An 18,432-nucleotide genomic window follows, 5' to 3' on the forward strand; every position below is an offset into this window, starting at 1 on the left:
CCACCATCTAGATGATGCTATTAAAATCTTCTCTATCAGCCGGGTTGATGTCTCATTTTTCATCAACTCTAATTGTACCAACAAAAATGGCATTTGATTCTCTAATTCGTATACAATTGAGTTGAAATGAGAAAAAGATAAATTTTTCAGCTCACAGTTTTCATTGCTTACCATCCTCTCCACACATGCACATTGTGCTTAGCAGAGAGCTGAGGATAGAGAAGATGCCCACTAAACCCTGCTGGGCTGGTGGGCAGAGATGAAGGTAGAAGAAAAGCACTCAGCCCATGAAGCACACTGTCCTGCTGGCCTTCCAGGCAGAATATGCCCCTCATGCCCCCCTCCTCTGGCTAATACATATAAAGCATGCACGTTGTACTGGGCCCCATGCTTGGCACTTAACATGCATCATCTATCATCTCATTTAATACTTACAATTTCACCATGATGTACAAAGAATTTAGTGAATTGTAAAAGACAGCCATCTTGCCTCCTCTGCATGCTGAAGGCCATATCTATTCATTTGTTCATTCATTAATTCATTAATCCCCTATCATGTATTAGCCAGATGCTTGGAATTGTGCATAAAAAATTCAATCTACAGCCCTAAGCACCAGCCTCAACTTCTGTGTTGCAGAGTGTGAGCACTTCCAGAGGAAAGTTGGAAAAGCAGTGACACCCTCCAGTCCAGCCTCAGTATTACCCTCAGCCGATCCCCTGCTCCCCTTTGTATTCACACAACACACCCCAGCTTCCAGTGATTCATCATTAGGCAAAGGCTTACCTTCACAGGAGGGACCTTCATGATGTTATCTAGTCAACTGGACAAGAAACAGCAGTCTGTCCAGAGAGGCCCACTGGCCCACTCCCAGGCGCTTTTTTTTTTTTAACTCCTCAGTATATTCTGGACAAGGCAGTTAGACTATGTGATTTGAGAATAGTCTGAGGCCAGAGAGGTTAGAAGGTTTGCCCAAGGTCACACAGAGCCAGGACCAGAAGCCATCCAGACTCCTGGCCAACACTGTTTCTGCTACTCCATCCTAGCTGAGAAAGCCAAACATGATTTTGCTAAGATGGTCATCACACTTCACTTTTTCTACAAGGGAATTCAACCTTTGATAGAGAATCTGAGAACTAACACATGCAAAAATGAAACAAATTGCAAATGCTCCATGCGGAAAATGAGAGGAAACATGTGTCCCTTGTGTCATGGACACATCATAAATCCACACAATCTGCTGAGGCAGCACAGCATGAGGGAAGGAAGCACAGGCTTTGCAGTTTGATGAGCAAGGCTTCAATCTTGCAGGCGCTTAACCTCTTCTACCTCATTTCCTCACTGTAAAGCAGGTTTAGCTATACTGCTATGTAGATGAAAGGGGAAAATGTAAGTGAAGCTCAGGGTACAATATAGTTCCTTAACAAATGTTGATTCCTTTCCCTTTTGCACTGACAGAAAATACCCCAGAGGTCCTGAAAAGCAGTTCTTTAATGCCAACTGCCTTCCCTTAAAAAACTAGGTCTTAGGGGAGCAGCTAAGAATCATAAGATGTGGTTGCGGTTGTGATGGTATCTATGGCAAGAACGTCCATCACCGTAGATGTGGTTATGTATGCACAGGGGTGGGGGTGTGGTGCTGGTGGGGTACAGACGCACATGGGCAATGGTTTCCTGCTGACAGTATGACGCAAAGCACAGGAAACACCACCTTTAAAGTGTCTCGTTTCCAAACCATAAAAGACTAAAATTACATATGTGTATGTGTGATGGTGTTTCTTAAAATGAAAAGGGAGTAGGGAGAGAAAAAGAATCCATCCTAAAGTCTGCTTCACTGCTGGTCTGTGAAATGGCTCTAGCTGGTAGTTAGGGAAGCATGCTGAGTATACATGCATGGTAATGACTGAGCCCAGCACTTGTGGCTGTAGGCAGAGAGGCAGCATGAAACACAGTTGTGGTGGCAACAGTCACCTGGAACTGTTATCTTGCAGCTGCATCCTGAGACATCACACTGGATATTCCCTTGGGTTCAAGTCCATGCTCTACCAGGTACAGGGATTTGAGAACTGAACACTTTCCCTGTGTGACACTCATCTTTCTTATCCATGAAATCATCCACAATGTCTTGAATGAGCTTGGAGGTAAACAATTTGAACCCCTGGATATATTAGGAAAGGCAAACAGATTTCAGTTTGAACGCAAAATCTCACTTACAGCCATGCTGAAAAGGATTCTGAGGCATCATCTGGTCTTACTGGGCAACAGTGCTCCAGTCCATTGCCTTTCTAATGATGTCTTGTCGGGGTTATTATTAGAATTATATAATTTATGTTTCTAAAGCCACATTCCAAGTAGGAGAAGGACAGAAACTGAAAATCATGTTAGGGAAACAAAGCTGAGATTTTTAATTTGCAATTGATAATCCATTAAATGGACAAAAGTCAATTCTTTGAGGGCTGGGACCATGTCTTCATGACCCTAAAATTCTCTTCATATCATTGTCCAGAGTAGTTCCTTATACTTAATAGATGCTCAACTAAATTTCACTGCATTAAATTATTGAGAGTTTTAGGAGCAATTTGCTCCTGAAGAGTCAGACTACCAAGCATAGAATTTTGACCTATTTTAGAGGTAAAAGCAGAGTGGGGAATAAGGGAATCGAAATGTATCCATCACTTCTCATGAGCTAAGAAGATTAAGAATTATTTTACTTAATCCCAACTCTAATCCCTTGAGTTTGGTATTATGGTCATTCCCAGTCTCTGGGTTAAGGCTCCAAAAGGTTAAATAACCTGTCCAATGAACTATTGTTGGTTAGTGGTAAGGAGAGGATTGAAACTCATGTCAGTTTTGACTCCAAGGTTAAGCAGGGGAGTTCTTCCCTATTCTTCTGAAAGAATAATGCCAACAATTTTGACCCCAATTGAATACGGATGCTTTATGAACATACTGAACTTCACTTCAAGCACTCCAGAGTATCTGATTATGGCTACAAATAATAATTCATAGATAGACAGTGCTTCACAAATTAACAAATGATTAACAAATGACAGTGCTTAACAAATTGCAAAGGGCAATAATACCAACATGGGATAGAGGGAATAGCACTGGACCAAAAGCTTTTCTTACCATAGCTTTGGCAATGACTAGCTGTGTGACCCTGGGCAAGTCACTTCCCCTCTCTGGGCTTTACCTTCTTTGTCTGTAAAGTAACCAATATGGACCAAAAAAGCCCCTTTTCAGAGCTGTCAGGCTATATGGAAGGCTGACAGAAGAGTCAAAGACAAACAGCTGGAGAATAGCAAAGGGGCTGAAAAGCAAAAGCCCATGGAATAGCATTTTCAGAGACCAGAGATCTAGGTCCACCAGCCCAGAAGCAGAACAGCCTCAGACCAATACCCACAAGTCCCTTCACCTCTAAATCAAAGAAGGGGCCACAGCATGATTCTCTTTACATGAAGCAGGCCAGGCCATGGGCTGGGCCTCTTTCAGTGTCTTCAGACTATTGGCCTCATGCTCACCTGCCACCCCCTGCCCCCCACCCCCACCCGGCTGTAAACCATCACTCCTCCCCAGGAGCAGAGTCCTAGAGCTATCTGTGGCCAAGTAAACATCAGGTGCTTGATGTCTAACTCAAAACTCCCCCAGAATGGTGGTGGTATACACGGCCTGACTGACACTTGATTTTTTGCCACCCCAAGACTTCTTCCTATCAGTTTACAAAAGTGGCAGCTGCTGGGGCACCCTCAGAAATGGTGAATGGGAGGGGCATCTGCAAACTCACCACTACCAAGGGACTCACTGCATTGTTGCTGCAGCTGTAGACTGGCTGGTACCAGAGGATATGCTCATACCCCTTACCAAGCCCAGCTCCAGACAGTACTTTGCATGTTTTGAGGATTTTTCCATCAGCCACTGCAGATGTCTATGAAACACCTCCACTCCACTCACACAGAAACACACAACTATGCAGAAGACTCAGCAGCCTGCAATCCCAGGGGCCAAGAACATTTAGAGTCAAAGGTGTTCAGCGATCTGGTTTTCACAGTCCCCATATCCTGACGTAGGAAGAGGGGCCCAGTGCAGCCTTTGCTCCAGTGCTTTCTTTCCAAGTCTCTCTGTCTTGTCTTCTGAGAGGATAAAGGAATTCCCACTATGCTTTAAGAATCAGCTAATATTGGTGCCTCGGATTCTGTGTCTCCCTCTCTCTCTACCCCTCCCCTGCTCATGCACTGCCTCTGTCTCAAAAATAAACAAACATTTCAAAAAATATTTTAAAAAGAATCAGCTAATATTGGGGTACCTGGGTGGCTCAGTCGGTTAAGCGTCTGACTTTGGCTCAGGTCATGATCTCATGGTTCGTGAGTTCAAGCCCTGCATTGGGCTCTGGGCTGACAGCTCAGAGCCTAGAGCCTGCTTCAGATTTGGTGTCTCCCTCTCTCTCTGCCCCTCCCCTGCTCGCTCGCTCACTCTCTCCCTCTCTGTCTCTCAAAAATAGATAAGGATTTAAAAAAAAAAAACAGAATCAGCTAATATTTTCTCTGTGTTGCCCTCACTCCTTATTTTCAAAATGGGTTTAACAGTCCTACCTTGCCAAATCTCAGGGTTGTTGTGAAGAAACATAGGATACCATTCATGAAGGGGCTTTATAAACTGTAATGCGTAAAGGATCAGTGCTACCAAAAGGCTCTGAGGGCAGATTGGTGTAAATCCCCTGCCCGCCCCCCCCATAAAATGCTCACAGCACCTCACTTGCTGAGAATGGAGAAAAGCGCCCCTTCCAGGTGCACAGAGCACTATAGGTGACTTGTGGGGAGGCACATGCCAGGTAAAGAACCCCATTCTCACACTCCAGTATCTGTTACCATCATAGCTCTGTGCCCTTCCTACCTCAAGGCAAAACAGCTGCCCTCTTAACCAGGTGGCCTTAGCCAGGTGCCAGGATGGCCTGTCTGCAATTGTCTTCTCAGGGAGGGGAGGAGGAGTTAGTGCATGAGTACCTAAAGACCAGAACGTGACTCTCAATCCTGACACCTATGGGTTGTATGAGCTTGAGCAAGTCACCCGACCCGTGCCAACTTCCTCACACATCAAGTAGGCATAGTTGTATCCCACCGTGACCCACTGCCAACTGCAAAAGAATGTTTGGGCTCAGAAAAATGCCCTTTGCAATCTGTTCATCACTGTCATTTGTGAGTCATTTGTTTGTGAAGCACTGTCTGTCTGTGAGATATTACTATGAGTAGCCATAATCAGATACTCTGGAGTGCTTGTAGTGAATTTCAGCATGTTCACAAAGCATACACATTCAGTTAGGGTCAAAATATCGTTCAAATAAATCCATTATTCATGATCCTGTGTCCCAGGAAATAAGAACATGGCTTATGCTCCTTTTGGGTAACTCCTGGGACAGTGATTATGCAGTTAATACTATTAACTTACACTCGGGAAGCCTTTCCCTGTCTTCAAAGCCCAAGGCTACACAGGTGACAGATGGCTCGCGCTGGGCTCAAGCCCACATCTTTGACATCCTGGTCTCATGCTCCATCTACCCCACAGGTGAGTGGAAAGCAGTAGGAATGGTTACGTGGAACATTTGGGTTCCTTTCAGCAAGAATAGTGTGTCAAAGTTGCCATTCCTTCTTGTGAGACACAAATGAAAAACTGGCTCAGTGAGAGCCAATTTCAACTGCTGCTGAAACCAATTCAAACATTTCTGAAGGTATGCAGAAATGTGAGCTACTTCTCAATTTATTTTCTTTTAAAAATCTTAGGAATTAAAAAAAATTCTAATTTTGTCCATGATTCCTTTTTTTTTTAAAAAGTGGCTATAAATATGCACACATTCAAATATACAGATGCAGATGTATGTACGTGTTTGTATATACTTCATTTTAAATTCAATATTTAATAAATTAAAGGGGTTTAGTTTATTAAGACTATTTCTGGCAAAAGTCCTAAGGAATTAGGAATTAAGAGACACTAAGAAGGAAAAAAGTCCCATCCTGGAAGTAAACCTAAAATTGGAACCTGTAAGTTCAGGCTCCAAGTCAGAACTACCACTTATGCCTGAGAAAAAGAGGTGTCCCATCTTCTGACAGACTGTGCCTCCTTCCCCCATGCCCGAGGACCCCCTGGCCTCTTACCTGACTCTCTCCTCTTCCACTCTCTTCAGAGCAGCGTCCCGCTGCAGAACCTTCATGATGGCTTCTTGCTCCTCCTCGGTCAGGAAGCTCAAGTCAATCATTTTGAGACGCATACACAAAGATAATAGCAACAAATCCGGCTTACAATTCTCAAAGCAAAACAACTATGACTGTAGTTCAAATGATTAAAAGACGCAAAAATTAAGTGAAATAATATCTTGTTCAGTTCTGCAACAAAAGTCTTGTGTTGGCTCAGCTAAAGTTTTAGGTGACTGATTGCAAAATCCTCCGCACCCTCTTCAGCGAGGAAGTGGTGGCCTGTGGGACAAGGTGGAGAAGAGGCTCTCAGAAGGATGATGAATTCCTTGCCAGACAGGTCACTTGTTCCTACGGTGGCATTCCTACTCACACTCCCACTCTGGACCAGTTTTAGACACAACTGATTCTCCTTCCGTCCAGATCATCGACTTGAGGAGAGGCAGCAAGATCCGAGCATCACCTACCTGGGGAATCATGAGACAGTAAACACCAGACAGTGAGAGGCAGTTCTTACAAGCATTGCTCATTATTACAAGATTTAAAACATGCCTGGGGAAAGAAAATGACCATGTGAGATGGTCTCTGAGATCAGGGAAACCAGTTCTGCCAGCTTCCTGAGCAAATGGGTCATGAAACATGCTTCAACTCAATTCCAGACTGCCAAGATGGAGAGCACACAAAATGCAGATCGACGTTTGACAACCGACTGAGCAAAGGAATGGTTGCCAAAGGAGCTGGTTCTCTCTCTACAAACTCATGGGATGCTAGGCTAAAAAGTCACGCTCAAGGTCCATAAGACCAGGAAGACGTGATCAGCTGTCAAGTGATTATGGATAAGAAACTAGACGTAAAAATTCACAAATGCTCACATCTTCATGAGTAGGAATGTTGCACCAGAATATATCTGTGCTCTGTACTGACAGGTAGTGAGCTAGTATCAGGTTAAGATACTTCGCGCAAGAGTGGAAATTGTTATTCTTCACCCAGTCCCACCTCTAACTTTGCTGAGTCTAGAGCAACTCACCAAGCTTGTCTCTCTTCATTTCTGAGGAGAAAGTACATGTGATGTGTGTGTACATAAACTGGGGAAAGGGAGATGCAGAATTTCAACCTCCACCCCCCCATCCAAAATGAGAATTTTAAGTAGGACTCTGGGTAAGAATCCTATTTTCTTTGAGGCAATTCAAACCCATGTGCAATGGGAAGGTGACACGAAGAATTCCATAGCTGTCTGGGATTTCAGAAGCCACCTACTTCAGGATTGGGGCCCTTTAACAAACACCGTGCTATACATACGGTAGACACTGAAAACCAGGTGTTCAGTAAGTTTTAAAGCAGTCTCACTGAAGAATAAAATACAGTGTGTACACGGCTGAGTACTTTTTATGAGTAAGTTCTTCGCTTTGGCAAAATAGAACTGCTGAGAAGCACCCCTTCTGCCACTTTAGCAAGCGAGCTCTCACTCGGCGACTCAGATTTCTTCTCATCTGCGCTGACTTGCCCATAGGACAGCCCTCAGAGGTTGTAAAGACTAAGTGAAACGTGAACAGAAAACAGCACATATCTTGCATCCTCTACCAAAAATAGCTACTGAAAATACATTCTAGCTTCCTTTCTGAGTTCACACTTTTGTTCTATCCCTCTGAATAAGAGTGTCCCTGATTATATAGTTTCCTTTTCTCTTTTGCATTATGTTTCCTTCCCAACTTCCCCATGAGGTGTGGACTTCATGGACACATACTCTGATGACCTTTGTTTTAAATTCCTGTAGCTCTCTTCATATTGCCCACAGTGACTACTCAAAAATAAACATTAAGACACTACTTTCTTCTCTCTTTTTAAAATTTGCACTCATTTGTACAGGTTAGAGCCTACTTGTTCATCTTGGAGACTACTCATCCTTCAGGGTGAAAGTTACCAGTTCCAGGAAGCCTTCCCTAATTTCCATAGCTAGAGTTAAAAGTAGACTCACTTATGGCTCCTAACTCTTCACTCCCTCCCTGAAATAGCCATGCAACCATGTTGCCATTAGAGTAAGCAGAATATTCATCCCTACCTTCCTATTGTTGGGCTTGACCTGTGACTTTGGTCCATGGAATGTTACAAATGACATACAAGCCTGACTGTAGATGCTCATGTGGTTTGGCTTGGCTTCTTACAGTCCTGCCATGGGCTATAAGAAGAGCTGCCACAGGTAAGCTACTGCCCTTTCAGTCTGGGTCCCAGAAAAGGAGGTATTGGGACAAACTAGAACCTGACCCACCTGAAGTAAGGCCACCCCAGCTGACCTGGTGATATGGGAAGAAATAAATATTTGTTGTTGGAAGCCACTCAAGTGTGGCGTTGTTCTAGAACACTTCTGTAGCAGGAGCCTAACTAATACAAAACTTTCTTCTCCATATATACACTTTCACTGTTGTAACTATGTGTCTTCCTTCAGTCGTTCCCATTTGACTGTGAGTCTCTGAATGTGAATAAGTAAATGAATGAACCTAATCCAAAAAATACAAGTTTGCCAGGGGATGGCTATCCTTTCACGCAGAATAGCTTCTTTCATGCATAAGAACTTCCTTAGATCTCACAGGCTAGCAAGGAAATGAATTTAGGCCACATTCTGAGAACCATGAACACTGCCATATGGTTCAATGAGAGACTGTTTTTAAATCAATAAGTGGGGGACAGGAAGAGGACAAAGGAGAAAAACAACTCAGGTTGTCCAGCAGTGGTAATTGGCAGCGTTGCTAAAGGAGGAAATGCTGGTTTCCACACCTTCATGTACAAGCTAACCAGTGCTTCTATGTAAGAGCTTCTAAGGGTTAAAGGTTTTTCCTAAGAATGGGCTGTTAGTGAGACAAAGAGCAAAGTCTTCATTTCACAGACAAAGGAGTGAAGGGCTGGAACCTTCGACTCCTAACTGGGTAAGACGGCATTAAAGCTCTTGGATGGCAATCAAGACTCTTCAATGCCAGGTGCTTTCTCAATTCCCAGTATTCTGGATGGTCTCTACCATGGGAGCTAATCAAGCATTTAATTCATTCATTCAACACTTATTGAGAGCCTATTATGTGTCTGGCACTAAATAGAGCAATAAATAAAAGAGACAAAAACTTTGTGTCCCATGGACTTACATGGCACTTAGAGGAGACAACGATAAAACGAAAAAGGCCTAGATAATTAAATTATGTAACAAGGTGATAGCAGAGAAGGGAAGGGGGGAGCTGGAGTTTTAAAGACAGTGATTAAGGTTGGTCTTGCTAAGAAGATGGCATCTGAACAAAAACTTGACAGAGGCGAGGAAACAAGCCACGCTGGTAGCAGAGGCTCCTGAGGTGGGAGTGTGTCTGGAGTGTTCAGAGAACAAGGAAGCTGGTGCCAGGACACCAGAGTGTGCCAAGAGGAGGACAGGATGGGGAAGGTCAGAAAGGAAATATATCGGACTGTATTCGGCTTTGCATTAGCACTGTATGACTTCTGGCTTTCACTCTGAGATGGAGCAGCACTGAGGAAAGGCAGAAAGAAGGAGAAGCAAGTATTTACGGGGTACCCGTAAACACCTGGCACTTGACATATATCATCTCATTGGATCCCCACAAAGATCTGAGGCTGGTGGTTTGGGATCTGTGTGTTTAGATGAGGAGAGTAAGGCTCAGAGAGGTGTTGGCCACCAAGCCTGTGTGTGGTGGGGCTGGTAGCTGTCAACAGCTTTGTCAGATTAAGCTGCCCCGATACTGAACTCTCCCTTAATTCTCCCAGCCACAGATTCTTCAAACTGGGAAGCAGAACAAAACTCTTCTGTCTGAATGTGGACTCTCATTCTCTGCTTAAGCATAAAAAAAATCACTGGCCCTCAGCTGGCAGTCAGCAATGCGGGCAACTTCAGTGCAATGGGGGCAAATTGGGAGGGATGAAATCCAACAACAGGGATTCCCTATGTGTTCACACATAGTAGCTCCCAGGGTGAGGCATAAAGTCTTCCTTAGCTTCGGCCTCCCTCCCACCCACCCTCGTCATTCTGCCGAGTGACTTTTCTAAGTCACATGTGACTAAGCCATATGGCCAGGTTTAAAACCCTTTACAACTTCCCATTGCCCCTGGGCTAATGCTCAAACTCCCCACTGTGGCCTGTGGGCCCCACATGAACTAGCACCAGCTTTCTTCCTTAGGCTATTGCCACACAACTTTTGCCCCCTTTGAATATGCTGTTCCTTCCTCCTGGAATACCTTTCCTGAGCTAATACATTTGCGTCTCAAGTTAGATGTCACTTATTGCACAGAAGCCTTCCCTAACCTCTCAAGGCCAGGTTAGGCATCCCTCTTGTGGGCTACAATAGCACCTGACTTCCTGAGTCAGGATATCTATCACACCATCTGGAATCCCTATCCGCTCATGTTTTTCCTCCACTAGTTTATGAGCAAGGCCTGGGCATCTGAGTGCTTTGTGTCCCTAGCACCTGCCACTGTTCCTTGCATCCACAAGGCACTCACATACTCAACACATGAATACAAATGGAAGAGGAGGACTGAGCTGCCCCCTTCTTCCTTGACATGAAGCTGGCTCTAGGGCCATATTGAAAAACCAGTCCATATTATTCACAGCTTTCAAGCTCTAGGTCTTTCACATGACTGTGTGGTTTAAATAAATTACATGACTTCCCCAGGTCTCAGTTTTCTCATCTATGTGATGGGCATATTTATTCTTACTTTCCCTTTCTTATGGAGATTACTGTGAAGCTCTCATAAAAATGCAGGACACCACTGAGAACAAATAAGGAGTGAGCAAGAGTAAGAGCAGCAGCAAAAAAAAAAAAAAATAAATAAATATATAAACATTAAAAGAAAAAAAAAAGAGCAGCAACATGAAAGGGAAATTTACAGGCTCCAAATGCAGACTGGGCTTAATTCAAGTTTTTCATGTGTCAGCCCTGTTATGCCACATCTACAAAAGCCACTACTCCTTGTCAAGTGTCCAAAGTTAAGCTAGAGAGGGAAACCAAGACCCCAAACAGTTGGTTCTTGCTGGTAATCACAGCAAGAAGAAGAGTTAGACTTATAGCCCTAATCCCAATCATTCTGCCTGACCAAACCCAGGTTAAAGCCTGATTATCAACGGCATTTGTTCTCCAACCGCACTCTGCTGCAAAGGCAGACACATACACCATCTCTTCCTTCCCCAGATGACTGTTGTTGCACCAAAGCCTGCAGACCCCAAGGAAGGGGAGGAAACCTCAAGTAAGTAGTGACTCTCACATGATGAGGTTTTCAGATGAGAAGCAAATTGTTCTGACAGTCCTGTGACATCAAGAATGAAGACTTGAAAGAAAAATTTGGGAGGCAGAAGGAGAGTAGGAATCAATACGGTGGGGTTAGGAAAAATAGCGCTGGACAGCCCTGATCAATTAAGGGACTCACCCCCAGCAGTGACAAACCATTATACATAAAACCAAATGTTTTGTAAACTTCCTAGATCATAGTGGCATCAAGGAATAAATGGAATAATTCACAGATGGTTCAGAAGATGCCTAGGAATGAACAAGTGAAGTGGGACAATTAGAGAACACTTGATCACCTCCCACCCACTGCAACAATCTCCCCCCTGCATACCAAACTGGTGTCATCAGACCTGCAGGCCACCCCACCAGGGCACCACGCATGCCCAAAGCCCTAATTCCCCTACGGGGTTGCTCCACTTTTCAGGCTTAGTTTGAACTATGGTTGAACTTGCCCCTAATTTTTACCCTTTGCCTCCAATTTCCCCTGGCCCCCTCAGCTCACTCTCCCTTTCACACAGCAATTTATATATTTTTAAGTTTATTTATTTATTTTGAGAGAGAGAAAGGGAGCAGGTAAGCAGGGGAGGGATAGAGGTAGAGAGGTAGAGAGGGAGAGAGGGAGAGAGGGAGGGAGGGAGGGAGGGAGGGAGGGAGGGAGGGAGAGAGAGAGAGAAAGGGAGAGAGAATCCCAAGCAGGCACAGAGCCTGACACGAGGCTCGAACTCAGGAACTGTGAGATCATCACTTGAGCAAAAGTCGGATGCCTAACCGACTGAGCCACTCAGGCACACTTCAACTCAAATTTTTTGAGTAGTAACCTTGAACCAGTCATAAGACAATGAATTATGCTTTCCCCTCAAGAAGTCAAATTTAGGCAACATATTAAGTTGAGTAATTTGCGTCTTTTCAATAGAGTGATAAAAGCCCTGACCACGCAGAAACAAGAAAATATTCATGTAGCATTGTTTCTGGACAGTGCTGTGGACAAAATTTGCTTTTCATATAAACACATCTCTATGTAAGTCTATAACAAAACATTCTGATTGAGTTTAAACACATAAAGGTAGGTTCTTTTAGTAAGTTTCTGGTTCCTGGGATCTCCACCATCCTAAGAGGCTCATGGCCATGTTATAAACACTACCTGTTGACACAGGTGCCTTTTTCCCTCTACCCTGTGCTTGTGCTCCTTTCCATGTCTGTCCATAAAACAGATCCAAAGGGCCCAATCATTTTCCTATTCCTATGAGTTGTGCATAGAGGAACATGTCCTGCTTTGAGGGTCAATGCACATTGCTCATAGGGACAAAGAAGGAAACAGAATGTACAGAAGGAGGAACGCATAGTAAAACCAAATGGGACTGGGAATCAGGAAACCTGGGGTCTAGTTTCAGCTTTGTCCCTGACTAGCTATGTGATATCTCTGAAAATAAGGGGGGTGGTGACACAGAGAAAGATGAAAAACAGTGGCTTTAGAATCTTCCAGGCCTGGGTTCAAATCACCTTCTGGTTGAGTGACTATAGACAAATTATTTAACTCCTTGAGCAAAATGTTATCTGCACAATGCAGAAAATACCTGCCTTGCTAGGTGGGCAGAGAGATCCAGTGGGATCATGTAGGTAAAGCAAGATCATGAAAAGCTTAGACAACATCATGTGAGGAACAGTCGAGAAGGAAGGAAGCCCATCTTCCCCTCAACAAAGGAGACTCAGGGAGAAACATGTTTTCCTTTTAAGTTGCTGTTTGAGGGGCACCTGGGTGGCTCAGTTGGTTGAGTGTCTGACTCTTGATTTCAGCTCAGGTCACGATCTCATGGTGGTGGGATCGAGACCCAAGCCAGACTCCATACTGAGCGTGAAGCCTGCTTGGGATATTTATTCTCTCTCTGTCTCTCTCTCGCTCCTCCTCCCCTACTTACACACATGTGAGCTTTCTCTCTTTCTCAAAAATGAACACTTTTTAAAAATATGAGTTGAATGAATAAATAAAATTAATAAATGACATGACCCTATAAATAAGTGGACAAAAAAAGGATAAAGATGGAATAAGAAAGAATATGTTAGTTTGTTATCTAATCATAGGTTTATTTTTTCTTAGAGGAACAACTGAAAAATTAAAACTAACAAGCACCTTCAAGACACAAAACTTTCACCTTCATGAGGATTATTCCAAAGGTAGAAGCCATTTTGCTACTCCATTCTCCTCCTCCAGTCCCAGGCTCATGTGACTGACAGCTCATATTTCCCATGACTAATGTGGTGACCTCAAATTAAGAATGAAGGAGATAGGGGCGCCTGGGTGGCTCAGTCGGTTAAGCACCTGACTTCGGCTCAGGTTATAATCTTGTGGTTCATGAGTTTGAGCCCACCATCGGGCTCTGTGCTGACAGCTCAGAGCCTGGAGCCTGCTTTGGATCCTGTGTTTCCCTCTCTCTCTGCCCCCACCCCTCACTCATGCTCTGTCCTCTTTCTAAAATAAATAAACATTTTAAAAAATTTTTTAAAAAAAGAATGAAGGAGATAGAAGGAAAGACTTCTTATATGTGACATTCCCCCTACCCTTTAATCTCACGTTCAGACCTAATGATAATGTGCCATTCCTAGGCAAGTTTGGACTTATGGTACCCATAGGAACAAAATATTTTCATCCAGCCCCAATTGAGGACAAGATCCTGGGCTATGTGAGGAAGGCAATATCACACACAACTAACCTTCAGGCAAGTACTATGTGAAGAATGAATAAAGGAGGCACAAACCAAGTATGGGGGTCCCAGGGATTTAGGAAGCAAATAACATGAGGTGAACCTTGAAGGCTGAATTAGAGATGGGAACAGGAATTCTGGGCCAGTGTACTGAGCTGTGAAACCATGAAGGGATTCAAAAAGAAGGCTGGTAACCAGAGTATAGGGTACGAATGGGGAAACAGTACCCAGGGTCAGACCACACAGGGCCTGAAATGCCAAAGAAGGGAAATTTGAAACTGAATTTTTCACATTTTCCAGTCTTGATAAATGTGCCAGAACCACTCTTTTAATCTGTATTTTCTTGGCATATCAGGATTCCAAAAGATGAAAACAGTGAAGAAAGAAAGGAGCTGGGGAAATGGGGAGCTGAAATTCATTTTAAATTTTATACTTGGGCCAAAAACTGAAATATTAAAAAAAAAGGATGACAATCAACAAAAGGGATGATTTGCCATTGACAATGTATCAACAAGGAGCTTTAAGACACAGTAGAACAAGTTTCACTTGACATTGCACACTTTAAGACACAGTAGAACAAGTTTCACTTGACATTGCACAGACCATGGGTTTTTGTTGACTACCCAGCTTGGAAAGCACCAGGACCCTTGTCTAAGTTCAAAATGCCAGAGAGAAACTTCCTTTCCCTTTGTAATGGCAGTATCCACCACAGGCCAGATAACAGTTTAGGAAGAGGAATCTGTATGTTCCAAAAGTTCTATAGTACACTCAGTCCCTGCCTTCTGAGAGTTTATATTCTGGAAAGGAGGACAGATGTTGAACAAGTCCAAGAATTCCTACAAAGCAGAAGAGCAGGATGCTTTAAAACTCTTAACCAGGGCACTTATTAAGGAAGAAATACAATCTCTGTCAACTTTAAGCTCTATAGTCACAACTAAATTGGGAGTTCTATCATTTTAATTAAATTCATCATTGCTTATATCTAAAATTTTTTTAATGTTTATTTATTTTTGACAGAGAGAGACAGAGCATGAGCAGGGGAAGGGCAGAGAGAGAGGGAGACACAGAATCCAAAGCAGGCCCCAGGCTCTGAGCTGTCAGCACAGAGCCCGACACAGGGCTCAAACCCACACACCACGAGATCATGACCTGAGCCGAAGTCAGACGCTCAACCAACTGAGCCACCCAGGCGCCCCATAATTGCTTGTATCTAAACGTGGCTGCTGAGTAGCAGATTCCCAGACTTTGCTCAAGACCTACTGAATCAAAATTTTCAGGGCTGGGGCCCAGGAATCTGCATTTTCTAAAATGTTTCCACATGATGCCAGATGTTTGGCCAGGTCTGGGAATCACAGCTATGAAGGATTCCCGATGGATTAGAAACAGATGGTGTGGGGCGCCTGGGTGGCTCAGTCGGTTAAGCGGCCGACTTCGGCTCAGGTCATGATCTCACGGTCCGTGAGTTCGAGCCCCGCATCGGGTTCTGTGCTGACAGTTCAGAGCCTGGGGCCTGTTTCAGATTCTGTGTCTCCCTCTCTCTGACCCTCCCCCGTTCATGCTCTGTCTCTCTCTGTCTCAAAAATAAATAAACGTTAAAAAAATTAAAAAAAAAAAAAAGAAACAGATGGTGACTGGTTAAAGAGCAAAGCGATTAGTCAAAGTTAAACATGTTCATATGTACATCAATTGTTTTCCAGCTGTAACAAAAGCAAGTCCAAGAAAGGGAGTAATAGCGGAATCATAGTCATAACTAGTTTTTTGTGCAGATGAGGAAGCTGAGATGCAACTGACTAAGGTCACCTAGAACAACTGCCTAAGGACACACAGCTCCCTACTGTGAGAGCTGGGTTGCCCAGAAGAGGCCTTCTTTATCTTCCAGGACATGTGCATCTTCAACCTAAATAAGAATTTCCAAATGAACTACTACGTGGATTGAACTGCATTTCAGAACACCCCTGAAGCCAGCACATTGACAACAGCAGGCATTACAGGTGAGTTCTAGATTTAATTCTTTTCTAGGTTTCAAATTCAGAGGAAGGGAGTGCAGCAACCAGGTGATTTATTAACCAGCTGGAATTAAACCAGGATCCTAAAGTTAACTGAACTGTAGCAAATCACCAACTCAGACTTTAAAAAGACTACATAAAGCCCCACTTTTGTACAATCATGTACATTCCTCCTTGGGAATGAGGGACCCTTTCCAACCATACTACTCAGGGGTTTCCAAACCTGGCTGCACATCAGCATCGACCTGAAAAGCTTTAAAAAAAATATTAGCCATGTCCAGGTCTCTTCCTCCTCCAACCTCCGTAACACTGATGTAACTTGTCCGGGGTCAGACCCTGGCTGCCCAGGTGATTGTAATGTGCAGCCAGTGATGAGACCCTTGAACTAACTGGTCCTCTTTTCTCTCTGGCCCCTGCTCAAATCTAAGACCTCAGGGTGAGGCAAGCAAGATGCCCAAGGCACAAAATTCAAGGAGGCAAGGTTGTGTGAGCACAGCACTCTGCCCCTGAAGCCCCCCAACAGTGAGGCCTCCTTATCAGTGAGGCACCTAGGGCACAAAATGTAAGAAGACCCTCATTTTCACTCAGGGTGCCACAAATCCAGTGTCAGTACTTACATAACCTTGTGTCCATAGATTCTGTGCCCTGGGGGCCTCATCTCCCTCACCCCAGTCCCAGAATCTGTCCAAATCCCTCTGCTCAGGCCATTAATTATCCCATCAAAGATACATAAAGTTCCCACTATGTGCAAAGTCTTCCTTGCTCCTTTCCATCTCTATAGAGACACTCATTTTAAAACTGATACAGGTGAATAATGCCTACCACATCCATTTACTAGGGTGTTGTGATGGAATGGAAAACACTGGTTTGTGCATCAAAAAATGACTGGAAGGGTATTGATCTTTATTCATACCTTGGAAGCTCCCTGAGGATTCTGTATATTGTTCGACCCATACCATGCGGGCAGCAAGACGAACCTTCCAGGGTCACTGTGAGGATGTCATTAGACTGTAAGTTAAGTGGTCTGGGACACAGTAAGTGATCCATAAATACCTGTTGGCAATAAATCTCCACATTTTACCAACTCAATCACCTTTCCATGCTACCTTGAGGTCAGAGTGTTATCGCTGCTGTTTTTCTCTTTTCCTCATTAGACTGTCGCCCATATTCTGACCTCCCACCCCATTTTAAGGAGTCAAATTCTTGGTTTCCACAAGCCATACCCCCCTGGACTTTGAGTAGATAAAAAAAATCTTCTAAATTTGGTATGGGGGTTTGGCAATAGAGAAAGAAGGTGGGAGGATCTCATTTTCAAATTACCAAAAATTCTTCTAAATCTTCTCATCTTAGGCCTGGACTTCAGCTTTGAAAAATCAAAAGTCAGGAGTCTGATATCTTGGTCTCTGGGTCTACACCAACATCCCTCATCTAATTCTGCTTCCTCTGATGGTGGGCAAAGAGGCGCTTAGGCATCCTTGGGCCTCAGCACCTAGCATGGTGCCTGGCACACAACAGGTGCCTCATTTATTGAATAAAGGAAAGAAAAAAAAGGGATTAGAAGGAAAAATCAAGACAGCAGCATAGTGAAAAAGCCTAGAAAAGTCACAAGAGTGGGGCAGAAAAACTGTGACAAGTTATCTTCCATGAATGTATTTATTAACTCTCTGTGGTTGGCAAAATCATGGTCCTCCAAAGATGTTCACATCCTACTTCCTGGAACTTATGAATATGGTACATGGAAAAGAGACTTCATGGATGGTTTAAGTGAAGGATCTTATGGTAGGGAGATTATCTTGAATTATCTAAGTAGGCCCAGAGAAATTACAAGGTCCTTGTGAGGAGGAAGCAGGATGGTCAGAAGGAAAGAGAGCAGCTGTGAGAATGAAGACAGGTTGGAGTGATATACTTTGAGAGTGGAGGAAGGGGCCATGAGCCAAGAAACAAAAAAGCAGCCTCTGAGAGCCAGAAAAGGCAAGGAAACAGAGTCTCCCCTAGAGCCTCCAGCAGGAACTCCACTCTGCCAACTCCTTGATTTTTGCCCTGGAAGACCCATTTCAGACTTCTGACCTCCAGTCTGTCTTATTGACTATAATACAATAAATTTGTGTTGTTTCAATCCACTAAATTTGTGGTGATTTGTTACAGCAGTAACAGAGAACTGACACATAGTGTGAGGACAGATGGTGTCCTTATTCATCTCTGAATCCCCAGTTTGTTGCCTGAGACTCTGTTGACTGTGTTCATCATCATAAACAACACTCTGGCGACACTTTCT

General features: G+C 43.8%; 1 protein-coding gene across 1 annotated transcript in view; it reads right to left on the reverse strand.

Moving 5' to 3' along the window:
- The window catches only part of SYTL2 (synaptotagmin like 2), an 81,261-nt gene that overhangs the window by 24,814 nt on the left and 38,015 nt on the right, over nt 1–18,432 (reverse strand). Inside the window, exon 2 of the mRNA XM_049620150.1 lies at nt 6,144–6,646. Coding sequence (XP_049476107.1) covers nt 6,144–6,256 — 113 coding nt within the window. The 5' untranslated portion in view covers nt 6,257–6,646. The remainder of the gene's footprint in view (nt 1–6,143; nt 6,647–18,432) is intronic.

This window comes from Panthera uncia, chromosome D1, assembly GCF_023721935.1.
Source record: "Panthera uncia isolate 11264 chromosome D1, Puncia_PCG_1.0, whole genome shotgun sequence".
Lineage (NCBI taxonomy): Eukaryota > Metazoa > Chordata > Mammalia > Carnivora > Felidae > Panthera > Panthera uncia.